This window comes from Anopheles cruzii, chromosome X (genome assembly GCF_943734635.1).
Source record: "Anopheles cruzii chromosome X, idAnoCruzAS_RS32_06, whole genome shotgun sequence".
Lineage (NCBI taxonomy): Eukaryota > Metazoa > Arthropoda > Insecta > Diptera > Culicidae > Anopheles > Anopheles cruzii.
In genome coordinates, this window is record NC_069143.1 from 10069558 (window position 1) to 10089886 (window position 20329).

Consider the following 20329-nt stretch of genomic DNA (forward strand, 5'->3'; position numbering starts at 1 on the left):
GACGCGATTAAGGAGGTGTTGCTAGAGCCTTCGCCAATCGCCGCCTACACGTGTTTTGTTTTCCACAACGAGTCCGGAGCATTTTCTCCGCTTAGGTATGCCCACATCATCCAGTCAGCCAGTCAGTCAGCCAGCCAGCCAGCTGCCTGTTGTTGGCGGCACATGGCGGATGCGCCTTACTCTGGATCGCCCCAGCCGCTGAGAGCAAAGAACGATCTCTCAAATGTAATAACTTTCAATGCCACAGTTCATTGACTTGGAGCCCCGAACGCGCGGGCCCCGCGTAGTGTAAGGTGGTGAAACAGCAGCTGTGGAACCCCCCACGGGTGGGTTGTGCTGCTGCTGCTGCTGCTGCGGGAAGCCGTGGAATTGAAAGCAATTTGCGTCGCGATGAAGCTATCTAGCGGCTTCCGAATGGAGCGAAGATACCACCAATGCCCTGGTGCTGCTGCTGCTGCTGTTGGATGCTGGATGGCGGCCTCTGCCTCTTGTCTATTCTTCCTCCGTTTGCTTCTTCTGTTTCTGCTGCTGTTGCTGCCCCTTCCTTCCTGCTGCTGGACTTCCTTTCTAATGTATGATTACGGGACCGGGAAAGTATCGAAGAAGGAAGGCGCGCGCAGTGGCCCGGCGGCTGATGATGCTGGGACACCCCACGAGCTCTCCACCACTCTCATCGCTCCGTCGTTAGTGATCATCATCAAATTCACAGCCCCATGCCACACACACGCACACACACACACGCACGCACGCGCACCAGGAGGAAATATTAATAAACGGCTTACTCTGGATCGCTGTATGCGTGTGCAAGCGGTGGGCTACCGACGGAGGGTGTGCGGAACGAGGAGGGGGTGCGGGGGGATGCTGAGAATTGGAACCACCCCCCGGCGGCAGCGGCGGCGGCGGCGGCGGCCGAGCAAAAGGAGTCCACTTCAGCAAAATCCGCTCCGAACGCGGCTGGGATCGGATCTGAATTCATTCAGGTCCATCACCACCATCTCACCTCCATCAAACCCCACGCCTCTCCCGTTGGCTGTTGCCAAAGGCAGTTGCTTACGTTGGTTTTGAGGTTTTTGATGAAATGGGCGCCGGGTGGGTCGCCTCGGAATCTTATGGCAACAGCGCGGCTCCACAGACTCGACAGGCTTGTCAGCATAACCGCACTCTACCTTTTACCTCCCATAATTCCATATCTTCAATTGTGGGCTAAACACAAACTGCTAGCATCTTGTCTGGTGCTCCTCCCGTTTCGTCTTTTTCGAAACAATAAGGTCCTATAATGCCGCCAGCTCGCAATACGCACCACATAGCACCGCACCTTTTTGGTGCCTCGTCGCTGAAGAACAATTTTACTGGGACAAATTAGCATCCCAGAATCTAGACTTCTGTAATAAGTTTTAACAATTTTAACACGTGTTTTTGTGTTGGGTTCAACTAAAAGTTTGACACTTGGCAGTTGACAGACAGACATATTGAAAAACTGATCTAGATCAAGATAAAAATAATGAGGCTCCTACAACTCCAGCAGCGACCGTGGTGGTGGTTGTCTATGATATCGGGGGGGATATCGGACTTTCCGTTGGCAAAGTGCGGCGTCGGTGCCCTGTCCAGTCACGTCGGCTACGGTCTTTAGTTGCTGCGGTCAAGATATGATGGGGCCAACCACCAACCACCACCACATCTCGTGTTCGTGTGTCTCATAACGAGCGCGCCGCGCGACGAAGATATTGCACTCCGATGACACACACTGGACGGGCGACGATCTCGGGGGCCGCCTTCCTCTCTCTCTCGCGCGCCCCATGGTCAGCGGAAGATGTGGTCTCTGGTCTGTGGTGGTGGCCGGGGGCTGCTATTGGTTCCCGTGGCCCACGTTCTCCAGCCCCCCCGGCCGGTGCTTGGAGTTTGGTTTTTCTTCTTCTCCTCCTCTCTCTCGATTGCTTGACAGCTCCCCCAACAACTGCCCCAGAAGTCTCGTGAAGTCTCGGAGGATACACTTGATTACCAATTGTGTTGGGTCGCGGTCGTCGCGCTTGCCTTGCCTCGCTTGTTGATGCTTTGTGATCGCCCAAGTCTAAGTCGCGCTGCGATAATTGGTCTCCCGACGGCTTGCGCAACACCAGCACCCCCCGCGGTGTGCTCTGGTGTGTGCTCATCTCGCGGGAAAAGGTGCCTTGGTGGGTTTCGGAGGTTTAGTCACATCTCACCAGACCGCGCAGCGTGGAGACTCTTGCGAGGTGCGCCCAACTTATTTCCCAACGCGTCCAACCCCTAATGACCCAGACCGGGACTACTACTCGGGCCTAGATATCTGCCTAGACCTCCAATTCCCCCCGGCGGTGTGAGATTCGATTCGGTCCTTCATTCAGAACCTTCAAACTCCAAGTCGCGCTCCAGTGTGTGCACCAAAAACTCACCTGGAACCCCTCCTGTTGTCGTCCCCAGTATCCTTGGCCTGGCCTGGAGTTTCGGAAAAAATCGTGCCCCCCCCCGGGGGCTCACCCTTTTCGAAAAGCCCCTGATAACATGCTGACCATTAAGGTTTTTTTTTTTTTCGTTGGCCACTTTCCGTTTGTACAACCGGGCGATTCTAGCGCGCGAACTGTGCGTAGCCTAGTGCGTACCCAGGCAGGCAAACAAAAATAAAGCAAAGTTAGTGAAATGTACGATTTTTTTCCCCCCAAGTCCGCCAGTCCGGCAGAGTGATGAATGTTGAAGTTTTTGGGGTTTGGCGCCGCAAAAACCGCCGGGGCGCTTGGTTCTCCTCCGGCCGAAGGAGAAAGGTAGTTCAACAAACAACAACCACCAGCTACCAGCTACCAGCTGGCTACCATCGTCACCATCTCGTCGGGGGGCCCACTAGATTTCTGAATTTACTGCCTTATTTTTTTGGCGGATTTGCGGCACACGGCAGAAACGCAGACTTTTTGTGAAGTTTTTGATTGAATTCCGAGTCCGCGGGATGGATGGAGGAAAGGGCGTTTTCCAACAAGACCCAGTAGCCCCTTAGTAACTGCTTCGTGTCATAACAGGGCCCGCGGTACAGGTACTCTTGCTTCCTCTGAGGAATCTCCCTGAGTTGCCAAACTCAAGCTGCCATGAAGAATTCCATGTTTCTTGTCCCACATTGCTACATCACAGCGATCCCTGGCTGAATCAGGATTTTTCTATGCGGCGTGCGGCGCATCCACTAGTTGGAACTTATTGCGGAACGCGCCTTCCCCGGAGAACCTTTGGCTGGGAGAGAGATGCTTCACAATTAGATGTTTTTGAGTGGCCCTGTCCAGAATCCTTTCTTTCTTTCGACTTTCGACGCGCAATCATTTGTCAGTACCCCCCCCCAGCAGGACGCTGTTTTTATCACCCCCGCACCCCCCCCCCCCCCCCCCCCCCCCACCTACCGCGCACCGTTTGTTCGGCTGAATGTGTGAAGTACGGAAATCAGTTTATGGGCGCAAGTTGGAATGCCGTGTGCGCACGCACAGTAACCTGTTCGGTGGCGGCGACGACGACCACGACCAACCAACGGGCCACCACTCCTGGGAGGGAGTCCTTTTGCTTCCCTTTGGTCTCGCGCATTCTCCATAATCAAATCCAGCCCGCGCGGCCAACCGTCTCGACTTCTCTCGAGCTCAGAAGAAACCAGCCCCCCACCAGACATGGCCAACGACTCGCGCTCCGTCGCAGAAGTACCGCCACCGCCAGCAGGGCCGCTCCGAATAAGTCACCCATAGCGTACCGCAACCGGGCGACGACCGACCGCGCAAGTTTCCTAATTCAAAAAGTTATCTAATTAATTCAATCAACCATCCCTTTCCTGTCCGGCGGTCCGCACGCACGCGGACCCGCGGGCAGAGCGCGCGCGTGTTGGCTTCTTGTCGCAATTTCACGTCCAAAAAAGGACGACAAACGTGCTTTCTCGTCAGTGCGCGCGCCCGCGCGCATTGCTATCCGCGGGGCCCATCGTCATCCGTATCGGCGCGGATCCATCGGCGGATGGGAGCTGTGGAGCGCGAGATGCTGAGAGCGCGCTCCGATGGCTGGACACAAAAAAAAGGCTGTGGACGTTTTTGCGCCGACTTGTCACAACCGGTAGCTGCTGCAGCTCGCTCCAAGAATGCCTACGCCAATGCGCCTCCCTGCTGCAACTTGTTGTTGATCCCGAGCGGCCCGGGCACAGACCCAAAAATGGGCAATGGACCAACAACAAGCAGCAGGAGGACGGGGGGCCGCGCATTATTTGTTCTCATCGCGAGACGAAGGCCGAATGAGGAGTTGGTGTGCATCGTACATCTTCTCGGTGGGTCTCGGTGTAATGTGTGGATGGTGTGTGGAAGACGGGGCACAAGAATCCATCAGGGGACCGCCGCCGCCACAAGGGAGGGACGTGACAACACGCGCTTTTTTTTGCTGCTGCCTGCCACTTCCTTTTCGCTGTCTGCTGGGCTGGCGATCTGTGACCGATAGTGGTGGTACACTCTGGACTTGTATTATTATATTCTGCTCCTATCTTATATCTGTTAGAACCGTGTGTATATGTCACCTAACTGGAACCGTTTTACTTTACAAAAGCTGACGCTAGGTGACTTTCATGGTTCGAAATTGGACGCCTTTTGCACCGATAGGTGCGAGGAACTCCTAGGAAGACTTGAGGACTTGACGAGGGTTCGCTCGCTGTCGCTCAAGACATTTGGACTCCAGTTCCACACGGTAGGCGACGGGGTTCTCTGTGTTCCACCGGGTATTCAAGAGCCAGACATACCTCTAGCGGAAGCCCTGCGAGATTCCGACATCGTCTGGACGATCTCTCTCTCGCATCTGCAATTCATCTGCTTAGTTCGTCGATGAGGAAACGCACGAGTTATTGACTGTTGCGTCTAGTCTAGTTGCGTTGTGGTCTAGACAATTCTTTCAACACAACAACCCAGAAGTGTCTGCACACTGGCGTATCATTGTTCTTACAGGGCACGGCGGTCCTCTCGGCCTGCTCTCTGGCATCGACTAACGGGTTCGGGAATATAGGCGCAACATATGCGTGTCACATGTTGATTAACCGCGGCGTGCACCGATCGGGAACTAAACCTGCGCAAGTGGTGGGATCCCCCCAAGTATCGGGGATCAGTCAGTCAGAGTGCGCTCATATGGTGTTTGATGGTTAGACCAAGTTATTTCGCAAAATGACACAACCATGTTTTACATTCCACCGAGCACCGACGCATGAAGCGGGAGAGGGGGGAGGGGAGTACGTTATGCGAAACATATGCTGCGCCGGCGAGCCAAACATTTTCCCACACACACCAAACTGACGCGCCGGCCGGAGAGCGCTCCGGCAATAATGCAATTGTTTGTGCATACCGGAACGAAGGGGGTATTTGTGGAGAAAGGGGCGGACAGTGATGTATTTGTTGGCTTTTGGGAAATGCGGAACCACGTTTCAATGTTTAGAAGCAGCGGACTGTTCCGATGTCGATGCTTCTGATCGTCTTATGACCGAATTTTCCTTTATCCTGAAAAGCAATTCTTACTTTGCTCAAATTTCATTACAATCGTGGTCAGTGTTAGCGTCAGCAGAAGAACCAGCCTTTTTGGCGGTGACAGGGACCAAATCTCTAGCATCTTTAGCTCTATTATCTGTCATCTTTTCTGCATTATTAGACCGTGCCTCAGACCAGTGTGATAGTAGCTCTAATACAGCAGTAACAGGACACTAATCAGTGCTCGGCTTCGTTTCAGGTGCATGTGTGACCCAGGATACACGGGCAAGAACTGCGAGTCGGGCTACATTCCCTGTTCGCCGTCGCCCTGCCAGAACGGTGGCACCTGCAAGCAATCGACGAAGTACTCCTACGAATGCAAGTGCCCACCCGGTAAGTACCGAATCTACTTATTAAACATTGTATGCTGCATCGTACCCTTAAGAGTGTTCTCGAGTGCGTTCTTCTTTATGTCCCTCTCCAATCTCCGACACTTACAAACCTTACTCTTCCTAGGTAGCACCTTCGTGGCTTCAAGCTTCCATATTTATGGGTTTCCTTCTCCCCGTGGTGTGTCACCAACACTTAAAACATTCTTTATTAAATCGGATCTTTCTCCCCCCGTCTCTTTTTAACGCTATCTGTCGCTCTCTTTCTTCGATATTTCTTCTGCTTCATCTACGTTCGCTGTTCTCGCTCTCGCCCTTTCGTTCCTTCGATTGTGGTTCGTTCGTTTCGGCTCTCGATCTCGATCCCGAGGTAGTAATTCCTTCCGATGGCAGCGAAAGCGCCCCGAGCTAATCACGAAACTCGGCGCCCCCCGTACATATCGACTACCTCTACGTCAGCCATCTCGCTAAATCAGATCGCTGTGCTCTGCCGCCGTCTCTCGGCCGGCCTGAACTGTTTCAGCTAAAAACTGCAATAATACCTCCGGGTCCGGGGCCCCCCAGCCTCCTCCCCGGAGTCTGTGTCCTCGAGATCACGGTCTCATAATTGAACCTAGGACTGTGACCGCGCAAGCTCCACTCCTCGGCGCGAATCGTTGGGATTCCCCGTGAAATATTGTAAGTTCAGAAGTGGACTTGAAGTATTAGAAGAATTCGGATTGAATCCCGGAAGGACAGAGCCCCCCCCCCCCCCACCCTTTAAGGACCACTCCTCAAGTGAAGTCCTCTTTTCACAACACCGTCCAAGTGCACTATTGTGGGCATCCAAATTATAATGTTTTGTTGCAAAAAAAAAACGGCAAGACTCGTTGTCGTCCTCGTCCCCGACAAATCCGCTCGTAGCGAAACGTTCTTCTCACCGAAACGGAACTGCAAGGAAGAATGCAGAACCATTTCACAACACAAAAATAAAAAATAAAAAAAACGGCGAGGCGAACTCGCATAGCGCCGGCGGGTGTCACGAGAGATGATCCAAACGCAAGTCGCCGCACCAAGTTCGCCGAAGCAAGAGCGTGGTAACGTGCAAGATCAAACGGTCTGAGATCGAAGTTGTGCTGCTGCTGCTGTTGCTGTTTTGTATCGGTCGGTCGGTCGGTCGGGGGCCTGACGATCGGGCCGGGACGCGCCGCGGCTCCCACAGATTGTAAATATGGTGAAAACGTATCGTTGCGCGGCGTCCAACGACCGGCGACTCCACCGGAGTGTTGTTTTCCGTCATTATTATTCGTCCTCAAGCTCTCGTTTTTTTCTTCCCTTCCCCTCTCCGCCCCACGGGTTGCAGGAAGCGTCACGAAGTCACGGGCAAAACCGCCCTAGGGCAAACAAGCGAGAGCGCGAGAAAGAGCGCAAACGAGAGTAGAAGAGAAAACGGGGCAACGAAACGAAAAGAAGCATAAAAATGGAAGGAAGAGGAGAAAATAAGGCAATAAAGACGAAGAGGACGGTAAAATGAAGCGAAACAAAACCCGTATAAAAGCGACGCAACACAGACAGAGTGAAGGAAAGAGAAACAACATGAACGAACGAACGAACGAACGATGCGAACACACACACACACACACCCTAGGATGGGAAAATGGAGCGAAAAAAGAATGACAAGTTTCTGTGTGTGTGTGTGTGTGTGTGTGTGTGTGAGAGAGAGAGAACAGTTGTATGGTGACTATTCGGCGGATACCTATAAACGGCGAAACAGCAATCGTTGTTGACGATCGTTGTGTGTGTGTGTGTATCTGAGAGAATTTTGTACTGCAAAATTCAACCTCATTTTGGTAACCGTGTACACACCACACCTAAACAGCGGCTAACAATCGCGCACCTCATCGCAATGCAGCGATTTCACTGCAGCCGCACTCTTGTGTTGCTCACTTTACTTGGTCCAGGTTGGGGTTGTTTGGGGAATTCGACTGTGGTTCGACCACTAAGTTTATGGCTTTAAAATTACTGGCCACGAACGGAAGGATCTATCTTTTGATGGACCACCCTTCATAATGACCACCATATATATTAAACAAAGGATCCAAAGTAGCTCCACATAGTAAGCGATTGCAGCAGGGACTGCCCTGATGGCCATTTTATCAGAGAGAATTAATTGACCCAAATAGCTCCCACAATGCGCCTGTGTATAGGTGTAAGTGTTGGTAGGCAAAGGTAGATCCTGACGCGCACACTTGGCCGCCGGGCTCTCAACATAAGGTGTCCGCGGTTCACGGGCTTCTTCTGCTGATCTCTCTCTCTCTCTCCCGCGCAGCAGTATGTCTTCGTCTTCACGAACACAATTTCCGTGTGTTATTAACACACCGATTCCGATTGGCACAGTAATCTCTTGGAGAAGGCCAAAATGATTGAGAAAACTTTTTGTGTGTTGAATTTATCAGGATACGGAACATTATTTGCGACGCGCCTCGTCCAGCATCAAATATTTATGCCATGAGCAAATCCGTTTCGCGCATCCTCCTGTGATCGTCCAAAAGGTCCTGTAAGAAGCTGTCCACGCGGCGGCCCATAATGGCAGAGATTTTGAGCGACCAATGCTTCGATTCGTCTCAACGTGTATACCTTATTGGCGACCATTCAAGTTGCGATATTCAACTTTTTTTTATTCCGCTTTTGTGGGTTTCTAATTCGTTCCGTTCCGTGGTGTTGGTTGGTCTCATTCGTTTACGTTGCATTATTCCGAATTGCTTCGAAATAGAGAAAGGCAGAGAAGGAGTGAGAAGAAAACCAAAGGCTATACTGTGCGAGGGTGGTGAGTGATAGAAAGAAAGAGAGAGCAAAAAGAAAGAGAAAGAAGGCAAAAAAAGATAAAAAGAAAGAGAAACAGAAAGAAAGAGAACAAAAGAGAAACAAAAAAGAGAAAGAGGCAAATAGAGAGCGACAAAGGTAAAGCGAGAGATACGTATAGAAAGAGCGATAGAGAGAGAGTGACTTTCCTGCGTATATGTGGGAAAGACAATAAAAATCGCATCGCGGATGTCGCGCATCGTTTTGGTTTACTTTGTTGTCTGTTGTTCTTACACACACACACACACACACACACACAGCATTCGATTCGCTTGGTAGGGAAGGGGGGAGCTGCGGGGTTACAGGCCCTGAGGCCGCCCCTGCTAGAGTGACGCACCGTTTTGCTGCTGCTGCTGTTGCTGTATAATATTGACTGTTCAGTTCAGTTCTGTCTCTGTTTTTTTTTTGTTTTCGGAGCTTTGCTGAAGGTTTTCCATTCACTTTTAATCTCTCTGCCCAACCAACCTCGGGCGCGCACTGTACTGAGCTCGATCTGGATATGTAAATGGTGGTTGGTAAAATGGTGTTCGCACTCTCTGCCGATTGCTGCTCCCATGACGAGCGAATGATCGGTCAGGAGTTCTCCAGGGTGCGACGACGGATCACTGTGTCGACGTCAAACGACTCGCGCTGGTGATAGGGAGGATGGTCTGTAGGGGGTAGGGGCATTTATCTCTTAGCACCACATAGACAAATGTAGCCCTAAGCTCTTGGAATCATTACAATGACAAAACAAAAACGCAGATCCACCGTGATGTCGATTTTTCCACCTACGTGGTCCACGACTTACGGATTTCGGACTACTATGGGTCTCTGAGTGGATCGCTCCTGGAGATAAGAAGTTCTTTCGACACAGAATCGAGGAATTACCTGACAGATGGCAGAAAGTAGTAGCTAACGACGGACAATACTTTCATTAAGGTAGTCTGTATGTTTTGTTGTTGTAGTTAGGTCACAAATGTCGAATAAAAACGGCAACAATGAAATCCTACACCTAATATTATGGTTCAAATTTGGAAGAATCGAACTAAGAATTGGCGAAAACTTTCGCGCTTCGCATCAAACGAACGTTGGATGGAACGATTGTTCTGTAAGCATAGTTGTCTAGTGGTCTAGAGTCGAAGAGGTATTGGACGGCGAACGAGAGCAGATCCCCGCATGAGAGAACCAATCACCGCGCAGCAGTAGCACAACCATCTCACACGTATCCGATTTCCATTCCACACAGGGTTCCAGGGGAAGAACTGCGAGGAAAACACCGATGACTGCCCGGGGAACATGTGCCAAAACGGTGGGACGTGCGTGGACGGCGTGAACGCGTACCACTGCAGCTGCCCGTCCAGCTTCACCGGCGAGTTCTGCGAGAACGACGTGGACGAGTGCGCGCTGCGGCCGTCGATCTGCCAGAACGGGGCCACGTGCACCAACACGCACGGCAGCTACAACTGTATCTGCGTCAACGGCTGGAACGGGCCGGACTGTAGCAACAACATCGACGACTGCGTCGACGCGGCCTGCTTCAACGGGGCCACGTGCATCGATGGCGTGGGCAGCTTCTACTGTCGCTGCACGCCGGGCAAGACGGGGCTGCTGTGCCATCTGGACGATGCCTGCACCTCGAACCCGTGCCACGCGGACGCGATCTGTGACACCAGTCCGATCAATGGCTCGTTTACGTGCTCGTGCGCCGTCGGCTACAAGGGCATCGACTGCTCCGAGGACATCGACGAGTGTGACCAAGGTAACTTCCGTACTTTCGGCGGCCGTGGACCGTGAACTAATTCTGGAATCCTGTGTCTCGTTTTAGGATCACCGTGTGAGCACAACGGCATCTGCGTTAACACGCCCGGATCGTTTGCCTGTAACTGCTCGCAAGGATTCACCGGACCGCGCTGTGAAACGAACGTCAACGAGTGCGAGTCGCACCCGTGCCAGAACCAGGGCAGCTGCCTCGATGATCCCGGAACTTTCCGTTGCGTCTGCATGCCAGGTACGTCGTCGCCGCCGCCGCAGCGTTCTTTATCGTGTATTTTAGGCGCCAAGCAGTCCCGACACGGGGGGATGAGTTTATGGCACCTCCCGCTCACCGTTCACCCCGCTTCAAGCTGCTGCCAATTGCTGGCCTCGGTTGCCGCGCCGCGCTGAAATGTGTCCGGAACACACTATCGCGTCCGCGGCCACCGCATTATAATATTAGGTTGAGGAAAAAGTAATGTACAATTTTTGGGTGAAATTCAAAACATAACTGAACCGAGCCGACGGGTGCACGTTACTAGCTGTTAGGTCGATCACTAAAGTCATCTACCGAGAAAATAATGGATTACTGTTTTCCCCAACCTTATAATAAATACCCGGACTCAGCGAAAGGGAGCCGCCTGGCTCTCCATGAAATGAATGGACTGTTTATGTGCTTAAGTGGGCGTCGCTGCAGTGGGCCGAGGGCAGTAAACTGCGCAACTGCGAAACCGGTTTTCCGACGGCACACAGCGACAGCAGCGATTGAAGTTGTTTCAACGTTGCTTAGACACCCAGCGCGCTGCACTAGAATCCGGTGCATATGGTGTTCGCGGTGTAGATAAATAGATGGAGCCGTGCCTGCCGTCCACTAAACTGAATCCTTTCCTGTCCTTTCCAATCTCTTTGTAGGTTACACCGGCACGCAGTGTGAGATCGACATCGACGAGTGCGCCACGAACCCGTGCCTGAACGGTGGCATCTGCCGCGACATGGTCAACTCGTTCAAGTGCACCTGTGCCATCGGTTTCTCGGGGCTCCGGTGTCAGGTCAACATCGACGACTGCATGTCACAGCCGTGCCGCAACGGAGGCATCTGCCACGATTCGATCGCAGGCTACACGTGCGAATGCCAGCCGGGTTACACGGGGCTGTCGTGCGAGACGAACATCAACGACTGCCAGTCGAATCCGTGCCACCGTGGGGCCTGCATCGATGGTGACAATTCGTTCACGTGTCTCTGCAACCCGGGCTACACCGGGTACCTGTGCCAGATTCAGATCAACGAGTGCGAATCGAACCCGTGCCTTTTTGGTGGGCATTGCGAGGACCTGGTCGGGAGCTATCTGTGCCGCTGCCAGCCGGGCACGTCCGGTCCGAACTGTGAGGTGAACGTGAACGAGTGCCACAGCAACCCGTGCCGGAACGGGGCCAAGTGCCTGGACGGCATCAACCGGTACACGTGCCAGTGCGTGCCGGGCTACACCGGGTTCCACTGCGAGACGAACGTGAACGAGTGCGCCTCGGACCCGTGCGCCAACGGGGGCGTCTGTATGGATCTGGTGAACGGCTTCCGGTGCGAGTGCCCGCGCGGCTACTTCGATGCCCGCTGTCTCAGCGACGTCGACGAGTGTGCCTCGAACCCGTGCATCAACGGAGGCCGCTGCGAGGATGGCGTCAATCAGTTCATCTGCCACTGTCCACCCGCGTACGGTGGGCGACGCTGTGAGATCGATATCGACGAGTGCGGCTCGAACCCGTGCCAACACGGGGGCATCTGCCGCGATGGCCTGAACTCGTACACCTGCCAGTGCATGCCCGGGTACACGGGGCGCAACTGTGAGGTCAACATCGACGATTGCGTGGCGAATCCGTGCCGTAACGGTGGCTCCTGTATCGATCTGGTGAACGGTTACAAGTGCGTTTGCCGCGGCCCATTCACCGGGCGGGACTGTGACTCCAAGATGGATCCGTGCCTACCGAACCGCTGCCGGAACGGGGCCAAATGTTCACCGAGCCCGAACTACCTCGACTTTGCGTGCTCCTGCACACTCGGCTACACGGGGCGGTTGTGCGATGAGGACATCAATGAGTGTGCACTGTCGTCACCTTGCCGGCATGGAGCGACCTGCCGGAACACGAACGGCTCGTACCAGTGTATCTGCGCGAAGGGCTACGAGGGACGGGATTGTACGATCAACACGGACGATTGTGCTTCGTTCCCGTGCCAAAACGGAGGCACGTGCTACGATGGCGTCGGCGACTATACGTGCCTGTGCGTCGAGGGCTTCGAGGGGAAGCACTGCGAGGTGGACATCAACGAGTGCCTGTCGGCGCCATGCCAGAACGGGGCGACCTGCAACCAGTACGTGAACTCGTACACATGCACCTGTTCGCTCGGGTTTAGCGGCATAAACTGCCAGACGAACGACGAGGACTGCACGGAGAGCTCGTGCATGAACGGGGGCACCTGCATCGATGGGATCAACGCGTACAACTGCTCCTGCGAGGCGGGCTACACCGGATCGAACTGTCAGTACCGGATCAACAAGTGCGACTCGCAGCCGTGCCGGAACGGGGCGAGCTGCCACGATTACGAGAGCGATTACACGTGCCACTGCTCGTACGGGTACACCGGCAAGCAGTGCATGGATTACGTCGACTGGTGCGCCCAGGCACCGTGCGAAAACGGGGCGACGTGCGCCCAGCAGGACAACACCTACCAGTGTCAGTGCGCGGTCGGTTGGACCGGCAAGCTGTGTGACGTCGAGATGGTTTCGTGCAAGGATGCAGCCACGCGGAAAGCCGTCGACGTGCGGCACCTCTGTCACAATGGGACGTGCGAAGACTTTGGCAACTCACACCGTTGCCGGTGCAAGCAAGGTTACAGTGGATCGTACTGTCGGCACGAGATCAATGAGTGCGAATCGCAACCATGTCGGAACGGGGGCACCTGCAACAACCTAATCGGTGCGTACCGGTGCACGTGCCGGGCCGGTTTCCAGGGCCAGAACTGTGAGCTGAACATTGACGAGTGTAAACCGAACCCATGCCGGAACGGGGGCATCTGCCATGATCTGGTCAACGGGTACAAGTGCTCGTGCCCGCCCGGTACGATCGGTGTGCTGTGTGAGATCAACACCGACGATTGTACGCCCGGTGCATGCCACAACAACGGAAGCTGCATCGATCGGGTCGGTGGCTTCGAGTGCCGCTGTCCACCCGGCTTCGTTGGGGCACGGTGCGAGGGTGACATCAACGAGTGTCTGTCGAATCCTTGCTCGAACCTGGGCACGCTCGATTGTGTGCAGCTGGTGAACGATTATCACTGCAACTGCAAGCTGGGCCACATGGGAAGGCACTGCGAGATGAAGGTGGACTTTTGTGCGAACAGTCCGTGCCTGAATGGGGGCCTGTGTACGACGCGCCACACCGGCCATCACTGCCTGTGCGCCGACGGGTACTACGGGAAGAGCTGCGAGTACAGTGGGCACGATTGCGACTCGAATCCGTGCATCAACGGGTTGTGTCAGATCGCGGACGACGGTGGGTACCGGTGCGAGTGTCCGCTCGGTACGAGCGGCATCAACTGCGAGCTGGACATCATGGACGAGTGTGGTTCGGGGCCGTGCGAGAAGGGTGCGCTGTGCCAGAACAAGCTCGGTGACTTCGAGTGCCTGTGTCCGCCGAAGTGGAGCGGCAAAACGTGCAACGTGTACGACCCGCAGTACAACGGTTGGTACGACACGACGCAGCGCAAGGCAGGCATCGGCATCGGTGGCGTTGGTGGGCGCGGCGGCGGCGGCGGCATGGGCGGTGACGGTGGCGGTGGAGCGCTACCGAATATTTACGCGATCGATCTCGAGTACCAGCGGGCACAGTGCGTGAAGAAGGGCTGCCGGGAGAAGCAGGGCAACCATCGGTGCGATGAGGAGTGCAACACGTACGCGTGTGACTTCGATGGGAACGATTGTTCGCTCGGCATCAACCCGTGGCTGAACTGCACGGCAAGCATCAACTGCTGGGAGGTGTTCCTGGATGGGTTCTGCAACGAGGAGTGCAACAACGCGCAGTGTCTGTTCGATGGGCGGGACTGCGAGAAGAAGCTGCAGCCGTGCAACCCGATCTACGATGCGTACTGTCAGAAGCACTACGCGAACGGGTTCTGCGATTACGGCTGCAACAACGCGGAGTGCAACTGGGATGGGTTGGACTGCGAGAGCGAAAAGGAACCGGCCCAGCTGGCCGAGGGTGCGATCTCCATTATCCTGCTGATGGATGCGGCCGCGTTCCGTGCGAACGCGATCCAGTTTCTGCGCGATCTCGGCCACCAGCTGCGAACGACCGTGCGTATCAAGAAGAATGCGGCGGGACTCGAGATGATTTACCCGTGGAAGGGTGGTACCTCGCTGCAGGGCCTTACGGATAGTGAGTTCGGGCGGAAGCACCACGTCGTGTACACGGAAACGCGTCAGATCGGTATCCAGGTGTACCTGGAGCTGGACAACCGGAAGTGTATCGGCGCGAGCGGAGCCGAGTGTTTCGGTACGGCGAACGAAGCGGCCGAGTTTTTGGCGGCGACCGCCTCGAAGCACTCACTCTCGAAGCAGTTCCCGATCTACCAGGTGAAGGGCGTTAACCCGGATGACGACGGTGTGCCGGGGGCGACGAACGTAAACTACGTGCTGGTCGGGTTCTTCGGGCTGCTGGGGCTCGCCTGCTGCACCGTGCTGGTGGTGAACCGGAAGCGTGCCCACGGTATCACTTGGTTCCCGGAAGGTTTCTTCACCGCGAACACGAACGTACGGCGACCGTCTCGTCGACGACCCGATGGTCAGGAGATGCGGAACCTCAACAAGAACCCTTCGGTGGTGGACATGGTAGCGAACGGTGGGCACGGTGCTGGTGGCCCCTGTGGCATGATGGGAGGCGGTGGCGGGCAGCAGTGGTGCAACAGTGACGATGAGTCGGAGATGCCGCAACGCAAGCGGATGCGTGCGATCGACCAGGGCTACTCGAGCGACCACACGGCCATCACGGACTACGAGGAGACGGAACCGCGCGTCTGGGCTCAGCAGCACTTCGAGGCGGCCGATATCCGGGATCATCCGGCCATGATGACACCGCCGACGCACCACGACGGGGACGTGCGGGACGTGGACGTGCGCGGTCCGTGCGGCATGACGCCGCTAATGGTGGCGGCCGTCCGCGGGGGCGGTGGGCTCGATTCGGGCGAAGACATCGACTCGACGGACGACTCGGCGGCCCAGATCATCTCGGAGCTGGTGGCGCAGGGCGCCGAACTGAACGCGACCATGGACAAGACGGGCGAAACGTCGTTGCACCTGGCGGCACGGTATGCGCGGGCCGATGCGGCCAAGCGGCTGCTGAATGCGGGTGCCGATGCGAACAGCCAGGATAATACGGGCCGCACCCCATTGCACGCCGCCGTCGCTGCGGATGCTATGGGTGTGTTCCAGATACTGCTCCGCAACCGGGCGACGAATCTGAATGCGCGCATGCATGACGGCACCACACCGTTGATCCTGGTGGCACGGCTAGCGATCGAGCGGATGGTCGAGGATCTGATTACGGCCGATGCGGACATTAACGCGGCGGACAACAGCGGCAAGACGGCGCTGCACTGGGCGGCTGCGGTTAACAACGTGGACGCGGTCAACATTCTGTTGACGCACGGGGCCAACCGGGACGCACAGGACGACAAGGACGAGACGCCACTGTTCCTGGCGGCCCGCGAAGGCTCGTTCGAGGCGTGCCGCGCGTTGCTCGATAACTTTGCGAACCGCGACATAACCGACCACATGGACCGGTTGCCGCGGGACGTTGCCAGCGAGCGGCTGCATCACGACATTGTGCGCCTGCTGGACGAACACGTGCCCCGGTCGCCGCAGATGGTGACCACGGCCAGCATCCCGACCAGCACGATCATGTCGCCGACGCACGCGCACCTCATCACCCACCCGACGATCATTGCGTCGACGAAGCAGGCGAGCAAGCAGAAGAAGCGCCAAAAGCTTACCGGGGCCTCGGCCGCGATGACGGCAGCCAGCATGGCAGCGATATCGGCCGCCACTAGCGGTGGCGGCGGCGGCTGCCTAGTGGTGGCACCATCCACGCAGCATAGTCAGCAGCAGCACCAGAACCCGAGCAGTCCCGAGGTCGATCTGGCTGTGGGCAGCATTCGCCGGAAGACGGTCGCCAAGAAGCCAGCTTCGGCGGGGCCCGGTTCCGGCAGTGCCTGTGTCTCCGTTGGCGGTGTCCCCGTTGGGGCGAAAAAGGTGGCCGGTGGCGGAACGCCAATCGGTGGTCTGTGCGATCTCGGGCTGACCGACGACCAGCTGAGCTCGGTCGAGTCCCCGTTGGCTAACCTCAGCAGTCCGTACGATTCGGTCAGCCTCTACTCCAACGCGATGACCGTACACCAGCTGGATGCGACGACGAGCCCGACAGGCGGAGGCGGCGGCGGCCCAGGAGCCACCCAGGGTACCGGCATCATGCCAAAGAAACCCCCGAGCTACGAGGATTGCATCAAGGTGAGTAGCGGTGGTCAGCGGCCTCCTTTACCTTACACTAACACACTGGGTTTTTGCAGAGTGCGCAGTCGATTCAATCGTTGCACAACATCCAGCTGGATAACTACGGATACGCGCTTGGCCCAGGCGTAACAGCAGTCGCGGCAAGCACCGGCAACCAGTTTGCGGACATTCTGATGAGCCAGCAGCAGCAGCAGCAACAACAGCAGCAGCAACAGCAGCAGCAGCAGCAGCAGCGATCGGTTAATGGCGGCACGGGAAGCAACCTGCTGCACACGGCAATGCAGACGATGGGTGACAATGGGCTCAGTCCACCGTACTCGAACCAATCGCCACCGCACTCGGTCCAGAGCACCATCGCGCTGTCACCGCAAGGCTACATCGGTAGGCAACCATCTCCTTCACGCCTCGCGCCAATACTGCAACTACTACTACTGACCTCTGTGTCCTGTGATCGTTCAGTTTCGCCCGATCACTGTGTCTTTGCAGGCTCCCCTTCCCCAGCCAAAACGCGCCCCAGCCTGCCGACGTCGCCGACGCACATTCAGGCGATGCGGCATGCGCAACAACAGAAACACAACATCAAGATGATCTCCAACGGTAACCTGCAACAGCAGCAACAGCAGCAACAGGCTGGTAAAGCGCTACAGCAGCACCCACTCCCTCCGGGCACGACGCTTCTCGGGGGCGGTGCTGGCAACGGGAGCAACATAATGTCCAACAGTACAATGCTGGCCGGTCTGCAGATGCAGAACTTCGTGACTGGGTCCAGTGGGCTCGAACTCGCTGGGTTCTGCAGTCCCACGGGTAAGTAATCGCGATGTAGTTTCACCGCTCATGCGTCCCATGCTAATCAATCCGTTTTGCGTGCTGTCGTTTCAGCAGGTCAGGGATCTCAACCATCGACTTCGCAGAATGTGCCGGCTGGTGCGTTGGCATCGTCGACGAGCTCACCAGGCATGACGGTAGCATCGGCGCACCTGTCGCCGTTGAGTCAACAACAGCAACAGCAGGTGCTGGTGATGGTTGCCCAGCAGCAGGCACAACTTCAGCAGCAACAACAACAGCAGCATCAGCAACAGAAACAGCAATTTCAGCAGCTGCCACCGCAACAACAGCTGCCGCCGCAACAGCAGCTTCAACCGCCGCAACAACTGCAGCAGCAGCAGCAGCAGCAACAGCAGCAGCACCATCAGCAGCAGCAACAACAGCAGCAGCAAGGGCAGCAGCAGCAGCAACAGGGGCAGCAGCAGCAGCAGGGGCAGCAGCAGCTGCAAGGGCAACAGCAGTTGCAGGGGCAGCAGCAGCAGCAGCAGGGGCAGGGGCAGGGGCAGCAGTCGTCCTTCTATCAATACTTGACACCACCCAGTCAGCACAGTGGAGGCGTAACGCCGCAGCACCTGGTGCAAACGTTGGACAGCTATCCGACACCGTCCCCGGAATCACCGGGACACTGGTCCAGTTCCTCCCCGCACTCCACGTCCGACTGGTCCGAGGGTGTTCAGTCGCCCGCTAACAACGTGTACGTGACTACTGCCGGCGGCCATCAGGCCAACAAAGGCTCGGAAGCAATTTACATCTGAGTGCGCGCGGTTGGTGAATGTATATTTGGACAACCTGCATGCAAACAAAGACTCCCGGTTGTCCCGTTTTGGAAACTTAAAGTAGGGCGCGTTATTGTAGGCGCTTGCAGAGGGGCCCCTGGTGCCTCTACTCGAGCGATCGGAGCGATTTGGTTGTTTACGTAGCATCACTACAGTAGCAGCGTTCTATCCACTGTTATGTTCTTGTGTAGGAACGATTGACAATGAAACTAGCGTACTCGACTTCATCTATAAGGGTAGCATTTAAGGATTTTAGATATGGCAAATGATTAGGAAACTCAGCAAATGTAGCGTATTTTCGCGACCTTACACTCCGAAGTACTTTTAAAAAACTAATGGTCCCACATTAGGCAAACTGTGTATAGCAAACTGTAATTTTGCTAATGTATGTTTATATATATATATATATATTTCTCATTCGTAACTGATGTAGCCAACGTTTTACGCCAACTGTCGTATAGAACGGTTTCCAAACACAATTTTTAACATCGGAGGGCCCCGCTGCAAGTTCCTCGCTGGAAACCGTTTTACTCTCTACTCCGGGCAGTGTAGTGTGTACAATATGTTGAAATGAATTGATTAAAACAGACAGGCAAAACAGACGCTGAGGAGAAAAATGGGGAAAGGAGAGAGTGGTGAGAGGATGATGATGGTTTGCGTTTACTTTGAGAACTATGGAGTGATTGATACACCGATTGCCCCATAGATTCGATTGCAATTTTAAGCAGTATTTCATCAGTCTTGCAAAATTTCAACGACAAACCCGGCTTAGAAGATGGTTTTTGATGGATGGTCGTATTACAAAATGGCTTAAAACGAACGCACACGAGCACAGATTTTTTAACATATGATATAATGCATTATTGAACGACTAGATGCATAGGTATCCTTCCTATTGTGAAGAAACGGTTTTAATCAATCCGGTGTTGCAGTTATCAACGCGCGCGGTGATGCGTATATATAGGTACGAATAGTCAGGATTATCGTAGACAATTGCGTGGACGATTTCGATAGGACACACAACAACTGTTCGATGATCTCCTAATCGTAGGAGCTCTGGAAACAGTAAACACTGATGTACTCTATAGATTCAATGGACCTACGGCCTAGGTCTAGTCGGTAGGTCCACTGTAAATAGTTCGTTTTATTTGTGTTGTGCAGATTTTACCCCTTCTATATACATCGTTCACGTTGTTCAAGGAACGCATGCTGATTTTAATACGCACATAGTAAACTCAAAAAATGAATGAAGAAGCTGAAGATTGTTTCTTGTTGTGAGTGCTACGTTCTAAAGTAATGCATTTAATTAATTTGTAGAATCCGTAGAACACCACGAACAGTTACACGCGCATGCTCTATATTGATCGATAGTACTAGATAGATAGTTATAAAGTAATACAAAAGAGAGAGGGATAGAAAGAAGGAAAGAAAGAAAGAAAGAAGAAAGAAAGAGAGAGAAAGAGAAAGAGGGGGAGAAAAATCGGAAGTTGATCCCCCTCCTATATCACACCCGTGTCGTTGTGATTCGCATGCAAAGAACTCAAATATTATTTATGGCTTAGGCGAGCTGGTTCGGTGTTTTAGGATCGGTTAGTCAATTCCGCAGCCCCATCGACGGTAGTTTGACTTAGGGAGATAGATACGCAGTGTTACGGGAAGCGCCAAGATCCTAAACACGCCCGTCGTCTAGTTTCCAGCTGTGGGGAGCTTAAGGAGGGTGATTGCAGAGCCTGAACGTT

At 54.7% G+C, this 20329-nt stretch overlaps 1 protein-coding gene across 1 annotated transcript in view; it reads left to right on the forward strand.

The window, feature by feature from the left end:
• LOC128269518 (neurogenic locus Notch protein) overlaps window positions 1–18569 on the forward strand; it is a 44745-nt gene extending 26176 nt beyond the window's left edge. Inside the window, exons 7-13 of the mRNA XM_053007009.1 lie at window positions 5728–5861; window positions 9927–10439; window positions 10506–10688; window positions 11345–16986; window positions 17046–17370; window positions 17449–17793; window positions 17872–18569. Coding sequence (XP_052862969.1) covers window positions 5728–5861; window positions 9927–10439; window positions 10506–10688; window positions 11345–16986; window positions 17046–17370; window positions 17449–17793; window positions 17872–18569 — 7840 coding nt within the window. The remainder of the gene's footprint in view (window positions 1–5727; window positions 5862–9926; window positions 10440–10505; window positions 10689–11344; window positions 16987–17045; window positions 17371–17448; window positions 17794–17871) is intronic.
• Window positions 18570–20329: the final 1760 nt, after the last annotated feature.